At 40.0% G+C, this 9,363-nt stretch overlaps 1 protein-coding gene across 1 annotated transcript in view; it reads right to left on the reverse strand.

Moving 5' to 3' along the window:
* The window catches only part of cpn1 (carboxypeptidase N, polypeptide 1), a 29,797-nt gene extending 22,438 nt beyond the window's left edge, over positions 1-7,359 (reverse strand). Inside the window, exons 1-2 of the mRNA XM_041815657.1 lie at positions 6,769-7,359; positions 620-816 (exon numbers count right to left, since the gene is read on the reverse strand). Coding sequence (XP_041671591.1) covers positions 620-816; positions 6,769-7,006 — 435 coding nt within the window. The 5' untranslated portion in view covers positions 7,007-7,359. The remainder of the gene's footprint in view (positions 1-619; positions 817-6,768) is intronic.
* Positions 7,360-9,363: the final 2,004 nt, after the last annotated feature.

Consider the following 9,363-nt stretch of genomic DNA (forward strand, 5'->3'; position numbering starts at 1 on the left):
CAGAGCTGCTAGCTTCTTCTGCCCTGCCCAGAATAATCTTTTAAAGCTAAATCAGTATCCTAAATCCACACTTAGAATTCTTGGATGCTTGGAAATGATAAGCCCAGACTTTAATGCATCCCAACATCTGTTGATGCAAGAAATTATAGTGCTGTGTGCTTGTGTCGTCTGAGTGGCGAAGAGAGGCTCCGCCGCTTGGAAATGGCGTCCTCAGGATATATAATTAGTCTTGAAAAGATTGTGTGCATGTGTTTGTTTTTAAAGGGGGTTGCATGTATGTCTCTTGTTTCAGGTGCTATATAATTACTTTTGACCCCAAGGTAAAACAAGGGGCTCAGATAGATCTGATTATTACAGACATTAGAAAACAGCGGAAGAACCACAGATACAGCATACTGTTTATAAGCTATATAAGCTGTTATTCAAAGGAGTCAGACACGTTCCTTGTGATTTAAGTTAAAGGTTTCTGTAGTTTTTCTAAGGAACTTTCTGACACGGGTGAGAACAGGTCACTGAAAATGTGGATATTTTTGTTAAAACAAAGCAATTGCATGCAACCCTTGCCCTTGGTTTTCTATAGAAGCCTACATTTCACATGTATCCTCAGGATGCACTTTACCTGTCTGGCAGCCACCTCGTATCCATCGGGGTTCATGGAGGGCAGGATGTGGATTCGGGTGTCATGGATCAGCCTCATGATCCGCTGGTTTCCAGCCCGGTACTCCTCACACAGGAACTGGGAGAACTTAATGAGCAGCTCACGGCCCAGCACCTCGTTGCCATGCATGTTGCCCACGTACTTGAACTCTGGCTCCACTGGGGAGGAAGAGGAGAAGTGAAAGGGGGATATACAGGTCAAAAGGTTGCACAGAGCTGCAGAGCATGGACTTTAAAATGGCTGCCTTAACATGCACGCATGTGCATATCACCAAACAAAGGCAACATAAAATACATCTAACTCTAAAGGAAGACGTTCTTCCCTGGTATTTATCAAATACATTATCAAATTTGGCCTTAGTGAAGTATTAAGGTGAAACTAGGTTTTTAAACTAGATTTTAAATTTTAATTCTATCTTTAAATGTCCTTGTCTAGTTGGTCTACATTACTTTAAAACAACATGATACAATAGCAGAATAGTGCTAGTTTACATTTTTTCTCACTTATAGCCTAGATGTTTATATGAGTCATCTGTATACAGGCAGAAGTTTATGGTGTCAGTTAGCTTACTCCATCATTTTAGCATAGTGTTTTTGATTCATTGTGTACTTCCTCAAAATTCAGTCATAGCAGTATAATCAGAGGCATGTCTTTTTACTCTACAAAGCCCTTTTTATTATCTGAATCTGTTTCTTTACAAGAAGGTGCACAACAATGCTTAAACAGCAAGAGCTCTGAGCTTTTTATGCCAATAATGCCTTACATACTACATAAGTTCTGGGGTTCACCAGGCAGGCTCATAACACTCTTCTCCACAATCTTTATTAACATATTTAGACTATGTACAATACAGTTGACTCAGCTGGTATGGTGAAAGTTTGTAGAAACCAATGAGTCATTATCTTTTGTTTCTAATTGTTACAAAGAACCAAATTTGACCGTTAACCTTTGGTCAAGAGCTAAAATGACATTTAGCCTATAGTGGTGGGTTACTATTCCTGTAACTCTATCATTTATGAAGAGTGACAAAACAGAAGATATTGTCAGTAAACCTAACAGAGTGCTACCCCATTTTAGCATAGCTACCAAAAAAAACAGCACTCTGAAGTTACTGTGGACTAAAGATAAGATAAATATCAAAGCACATATCAATTTTTAATTCCACAAGCTCTTCCATCTTATTAATGTTTGATGTTTGACAAGACACCAACAAAAATCTCACAAAGCAGCAACTCTGAGATGTGGGTGTGCTATGCTAATAGCAGCTAATAGCAGCTCTTGCTACCAGCCTCCAAACCCCAAACTATCAAACGTTTTTGTTTTTGTTGTTTCGTGACATGGCTCTTTGAAAGTAAACCGTGTGGATGAGGAAAAGACCACATGAACGCCCCCCTCTAATGATATCCATGACAGGTTTTTCTGAAAGCTTTGAGTTTTGACTTGTTTGACACTTCAGAGCTGGGAGCTATGGCCAAAAAGCATTTATCATACAGAAATGTTGACCTTATGGAAAATTGTGCGTGCATTTATGCAACATGGCATGGAGCCAGTCAGTCTGTGGCTTAGCTGGGGTGTTAAAGCGGATTAATCAAAACAGACATCTTTAACGTGCTGTTTCTTGAGCAAGGGTGCTGTTTTCCATGGTAGTAAGTTATCTTATTTTACATAACTGAAATTTCATGATAAGGTAGCTCGAGGTTATGTCAAAGCGGTCTCTGGGAAGTGAGTCTGATTACAACTGAGTGAATTATTTGGATAAGGTCATCTTGCATTCCTACAGCTATCTGTCACTGATTGGGAGCGCCACCTATCTAAACAGTCTCCCTCTCTGTGTATAGGGTTTCCTCCTCCCTGGGGTCCTTTTATTAATCACTGCTGGAGTGTTGATAGAACCAAAGACCTCCAAACACTACAGCTGACAGAGCTACTGCTGAACATTTTGTCCTTTGTTAGATATCACATTAAAAGGATGGCACATAACATTATTTTATGTAGATTTTATACAATTCTGTTGTTCATTAGGGTCATTTAGGGGATTTTGGGGAGCTTTGTGGGTCGTGTGATCAAGCAGGTAATCTTAAAACTCCTTGAGAAGTTTTGGTATAGTTTGAAATCGAGAGGAAATTTATATCGATGCCATTTTATGGACTAAAAATGCAAATGAGACCATCAGCGATTAGACTGATGCTCTCTACGCTGTGATTTTTAATGCTTTAACCACTGTCGCATGGTAGGTGTCAGACAAAATAAGTCACAGCACGCTTCAGAAAAAGACTGCCTTCATTTTCCATTACAAAGATTGATGGTGAGTTTTACATTTGACTGTCAAGAGAACACAAAATTATATTTTTTTTACCAGAAAACACAACTTTAGAGGACAAAATGGTCACAAACTGAAAGTTCCTCACAGGAGCTTTAAAATTATGAACACCCTTCACTAATTGCTTCAGGCACCCAAATGGCAGCTTGGGCACTACAATTCACCTCGTTTTCTTTAAGCGAAGGCCAACTGGCGTCAGAAAAGAGTGCTGGCTCTAGCATGCAGCTTTAAAAAGCACACACACATACACAAACTCTGCAGCATGTGAACATCATGAACTTCCTAAAGGGAGCAGTGGGCTTAACCCAGACTAGACCTGAGGTCACTCCCCTCCGTGAAGTGCACAGTTCCTGTTTTTCACCCCCGTTCATCATGCAACAGAACAAGCGCACATCCTTCTATTCTCCTGAAGGAAGCCCCTACGTGTGCAAATGACGATAAAATGCAAGCTCAGCCACAGCCAGAAAAGCATTCCCTGCAGTTGTCAAGCTTTTTTTTCACCCTCAGAGCTGCCATGAAACATGACAGTATAGAACAATCTTTTCTGATCTTTTGGCATGTTCTTAATCCAAACTCTTTGACAAGGCTGTGGTTTCTTTTGATTTGCAACTGGTATGCAAAGTAAACACCTGGAAGCCGGATTAGGTGATTAGGAGTGGGCGGGAAAACAAGCAAAGCTTTTGCAAGAGTGGGTTCAGGGTTGAAGTCATGTTGACTTAAAGTGAACTCCTGTGTCATCTGTTTGGCTTTGAATAACACCGCACATATTGTCAGTGGAGGGGTGGCATAGAAAAAATGAAATGAATCACAGATGTTTTACAATTCTTTCACTTTTAGATTTCACTTTTGAGTTTTCCACAGATTGCCGTCACTGGTGTTTATCAAAGAAGCCAGCTTCAGACAGCTACTCTTTTTTCCCTCTCTCCCTATGAAGCCACACAGTAATTCAGCTTCTGAAAGCTACATGGAAAGCTGCGTTTTATCTCCTGTGGGAAAAAAAACTGGAGCCCCCACAGACTGCTGTAGCTCCTGCCAGCTCTAACTCTCCGGCAAGAAGTGCAAAACAAATGGCCTGTGCATGTGAAACTCATGCTTATTTTAAATCCATTTGCTGTGACACCTAAACATATTGGTCTTCAACCTTTGAAGTTTGGTTCTCCCAGAATGTGAGGGACATGTTAACTAGTTTGGTTATGGCAGGGGGTTCCTTGTTTCCTTTCATTAAATATCTTTCTCTAGTATTGGGTGCTGCATGGCCAGAATGTGACGGCAATTTCATTCTGTCAGTTTGAGCAGATGGATGTACACCAGTCAGTCTACTCTGCTCAAGGTTTCTGCATTTAAGAGAGAATTAATTAGACACTGGGCCCATCAGAATGTGAGGGTATTTGACGGAAATTGAGTTGGTATGCTTAAATAAGTCTGGTTTTGCTCAAGGTTTCTGTCTGGAAGACACAAGATTTTCCGTGGTCTAGACTTTTCGTAAGACATTGGGATTACTTGGCCAGAATGTGTAAGAAATTTAACTTGTCCAGTTTTGTCAGATGGCTGTATACCAACTAGTTTAGGTTTGCTCAAGGTTTCTGCCTCTAAGAAGGAAGGTTTTTCATGGTTTAGGCCTTTCATCAGATTTATTTTGGTTTTGTGATGTAGGTTGAGCAAGCCAGACTAGTAGCTCATCCAGTTACGGCAGCACACAAATAAAACTGGTTCACCTTAAAGTTTGTGCCTGTAAGAAGGAAGACTTTCGAAGGTTTAGACCTTTTATAGAAATATTTCGATGTCATGTAGGGCTGGAAAACTCCGGGCCAAATATGTAAGAGAATAAACTCATCCTGCTAAATGGCGATAAAACAAATGAGTCTAGTTTTGTCAAAGGTTACTGCCTCTAAGAAAGAAGATTTTTCCTTGCTCTAGACGTTTCATAAGACATATTTTGATATCATTTGAGGCTGTTGGTCGATCATGCCAGATTGGGAAGAAATTTAACCCATCCAGCAAATAAATAAATCTGTTTTTACTTAAGGTTTATGCCTGAGAGAAGGAAGATTATGCCTTTGTTTAGAAATTGATTGTGTATGTTTTACTATGATTTTGTTCTGTTGGTTGACCAGGACAGAACGTGTAGGAAATTTATCCCATCTAGTTTCGGCTGATGGCTGTGTACAAATAAATCTGTTTCTCCTCAAATTTCCTGCCTATAAGACGGAATAATTTCCTTGGTTCAAACCTTCCATAAGAAACATTTTGATATGGCTTTGGGCTGTAGGTTGACCAGGCAAGAGTGAGTAAGAAATTTAACTTATCCAATTACAGTAGATGTCTGAACATCAGTACGTTTAGTTCTGCTCAAGGTGTCCCAACAGTTTAAGGTTGTAAAAAAATGAGTTGTAATAACTTTAAAATCCAAAACAGCTATTTCAGCTCTATTTTCCTGAGTTGATTGAACACATTTTTAGTTTCAAGTAAATAGAATTCAATCATTTTAAGTATTTTTTGTAATTGTATTCAAATTATTGGATAATCATCCCTTAATCTGCATAGATTTCCCTAAAAACCTTTGGTCATTAGACACTTTTGCACCATGAGTGAAGTTACTGACTCAGTAAGAGAGGTCCAGCCAGTCTAACATCTAAATTCAGCAGAAATTTTGAGCAGTTTCCACTTGTTCAGTTTTACAGTGCAGTCTAGACCTTTCTTCTTCTTCAATTTTGTCCCGATAGCTGACAATGCCAGGATGTGAGGGAAACTTAATTCATCATTCTTTATGGCAGATGGCTTCCTAGTTTTGCTTCTCAGAGGGAGTTTATTTTTGTCTAGAACTTTAATAGGAGAGCTTCTGCTATGATTTGGTGCTACAAATTAACATGATCAGGATGTAATGGAAATTTTAATAGATCTAGATTTGACAGATGGCTATACACCAATGAGTGTGGTCCTGCTCAAGGCTTCTGTATGTTAGATGGAAGTTTTGACCTGGTATCAAATACCTTTTGCTAGGATTTTTTTTCCTGTAAGGACCAGGCTGAAATGTAGCAGAAATCTTATCTAGTACAAGAGGAGGTTCTTCCTTGGTCTAGATCAGCCACTCTCAACCAGGGTGCTGGGTTCCTCCTGGCATTGTCAGGGGTTCCTCCAGAATGCTTTAAATCAAGCAAGAATTACCTTTAATGGGCAGATTATCAAGTATGCCAGCAAGAATAATCAAAATGATCTCATATGCTGTTGTCTTTTTAATGGTCTACACCACTAGTCTGTAAAAACATAGGCATTGTAGTCGTACTAAGAGAATGTTTGAGATTTATTCATCCGTGGGCAGTCATAAGAATGTAGAATCTTAGTTTTTAATCAATATAGGCTTTTTTTGGTGACTGGAGATTATTCAAACTTTGAAACGCATAAAAAATGTTTTCATATAACTTTCACAAGGTATGTTTTGCTATGAGTTATTGCTTTAAGTTGGCATGACAAGAATGTCAATGAAATTTGAACTAATCTGGTCTAAGCAGGTTGCACACCAATGAATCTGGTTCTGCTGAAGGTTTCTGAGGGAATGTGAGGGAAATTTTAATCAGCAGATGGCTTTACATCAATAAGATGCTTTGCTCAAGGTTTTTGCCTGTTTGAAGGAAGTTTTCCTGGTCTAACCATTAATAAGATAAGTTATTCCATGATTTATTGCTATAAATTAAATTATTAAGACCATAAAATGATTCTAACACATGTTACACACTAATATCTTGTGTCCATCCTCAGTGATCTGTCAGACATTGAATCAGGTGTTACTCACATGCCTCATGGATCCCTGGGTTATCACTGAACTCCTGCACGTAGAGATGGCGCCCCTCCACGCTGCGCCCGATGCTGTAAATGCGCGTTATGTAGGGACACTCGCTCTGCACTGCAAACAGGGCTCTCACCATGTCCTCATAGTGATGATGCTGGAACTCCGAGCAGCACACCAGAAGTCCCATCAGCCCCAGCAGGAGAGCACGGAGCCAGGGAAGTAGAGTCCACCCCTGCTTCATGGTCCCTCAGTTTTGCAGAAAAGAGGAGAGGAGACTCTGCAAAACAACTTGAATATTTATCTCCTTACACTCTAAACATACTGCTCTTTCTCTTTCTTGCTCTCTTCTTTCTCCTGTGCCTCCTCCCACTAACACTCCTCACACTGAAGAGCAACTAAGGACAGCCCCCTGCTCCTTCTTTGTCTCACTCTCCTCCTCCAACAGCTGCTTCTCTCCCTCTCTCTCTCTTCCCCTTTGGGTCCTTGTCAAGTACATGCTACTTGCTTTATTGGCTCTTACAAAGCTCCTGCCTCGAGTAGTTTTGCCCCGCAGCCCCCCTTGGCTCCCGGCACACACAATCTGAATTTCATTCTGTCTCAGAGACACTCGTTTTCTGTCCCTTCCTTTGTCTCTAACTCTTGTTCTTTACTCCCTTCCTGGGAAAAGAGGGGTTGTTTCCACGGCGCTGCTCTCCCCAACCCCTGCAGCCCTCAATCATCCATTCATTAACTCCTAAGTCAACACACAACCCCTCTGTGTGTGTGAGTGCATGCACATGCATCTCAACTCCTCAGATGAATCAGTGGAAGAGCTCTTTCGCAACCTTTGGACTGATTTGGTTGCTCTGTTTTCTCAAAGCAGCATTCAAGCACACACACACTGGAAAAAGTATAAGAGTGCACACACATGCTCCTCTGGCTCTAAGAAGAAAGACCAAATGCTGCAATTAGACTTCTAAAAGACACAGGTTGATGCCAAGACACATGCACGCCCCCCTTCCTTCCACAAACACACTGAAGAGTGTGCAAGGGGTGCTGTCAATCAAGCCTGCAGGAGAAAAGAGGAGCTTTCTCCCTGGCAGGGTGTTGTGCAACTGCTTGTGGAAGTTTGCAGGAAAAAACGAGGGAAGGAAAGGCAAATGTGAAGCAAGAGGGAAAAGTAACAGATGGAAAATTGAGCAACAGAGGGCTCGGGAGGCAGGAGCAATGTCAGGAGAAAGTACAAAGATAGGAGGAAAACTAAAAGGATGCAGAGAGAGGAGAAGAGATGCAGAGGGAAAATGGGACAAAAATGAGAAGATCAGCTTAAGAAAACTGCGAGAAGTTTCTAAAATCTAAATCCTATATTCATGGCCACTCATAAATGGGATAAGGGGAGAGCTTTCTGGGGCTCAGCAAAATGGGGGGCTCATGGAGGTCAGAAAAATCATGGTCCACCAAAAAATTAATCTGATTACCACATTCTATATTTAACCTGAATTATAACCACTTCTATCAAAGCAGCAAACACTGAATTTTATTTATCTATGCTGTAATACAATATGGCATTTTCAAAATGTAAACCCCTTTTTCCTAAAACAGAATGACCTTTTTATTTGTAATGTTAACAGTGTGAATGGGCACACACTGAATCAAACCCTTTGGAAAGTAATGTTACACTTCATAGCTAAGCCATGATGTGCACAAATGTCAGGTAACCAGAGGATAAAGTAGAGGGACATTGAAACAACTTTAAGGTGAATATAATTTAGCAATTGCGGAAGAAATTTTTTAAAAATGGCAGACATGGGTTAAAAGTGGCAAGAAGTGGCAGAAATAAGTGGTGGAAAGTGGTGAAAGAGTGGCAAAAAAAGGGCCTAAACTGCCAAAAATTTGGCTTAAAGTGGCAAAAATGGGTGGTCAAAATGGTGAAAAGCAGTTAAAAAGTGGAAAATAAGTTACAAGTGGCAAAAATAGGTTAAAATGTACAAATAGAGGTTAAAAGGGACCAAAAAAGTTGAAAGCAGCAAATATGGGATAAGAGAAAAAAAGTGGCAAAAATGGGCATTACAAGGTGAAAATGGGCATTAAAAATGGTGAAAAGATAATTAGAATTGGTTTTAAAAAAAATGGTTAAAAGTGACAAAAATGGCTAACAGTGGCAAAAATTTGGCAAAAAGAGGAAAAAATGGGTGGTAAAAATTGTGAATAAGAGTTAGAAAGTGGAAAAAAATTGGTTACAACTGGCAAAAATGGGTTAAAAGTGGCAAAAATTGGTGGATGTAGGTGGCGAAAATAGGTAAATAGATGGATAGTTGGAGTGGCAGAAGTTGGCTTGAAGTGGCAAAAAATGGGTCATGAAAATGGGGAAAAGCAATTAAAAAGTGTCAAAATGGTTTAAAAAAGGCACAAATGGGCAGCTTACATAGTGAAAAGGGTTAGAAGGAGCAAAAACTGGCCAAAAATGGCTAAAATGGGTTTGATTTGGAAACAAATGTGACAACATGGCTGGAAACAGTGATGAAAAGGGGTCAAAAAGTGGCATGAATAAATGATTTAAACATGAAAACCAATAATAGCTTGACACAGGTTTCAGCTTCAAATGAAGTAACTGTTAGC

Source organism: Cheilinus undulatus, linkage group 20, assembly GCF_018320785.1.
Source record: "Cheilinus undulatus linkage group 20, ASM1832078v1, whole genome shotgun sequence".
NCBI classification, from domain to species: Eukaryota; Metazoa; Chordata; class Actinopteri; order Labriformes; family Labridae; genus Cheilinus; species Cheilinus undulatus.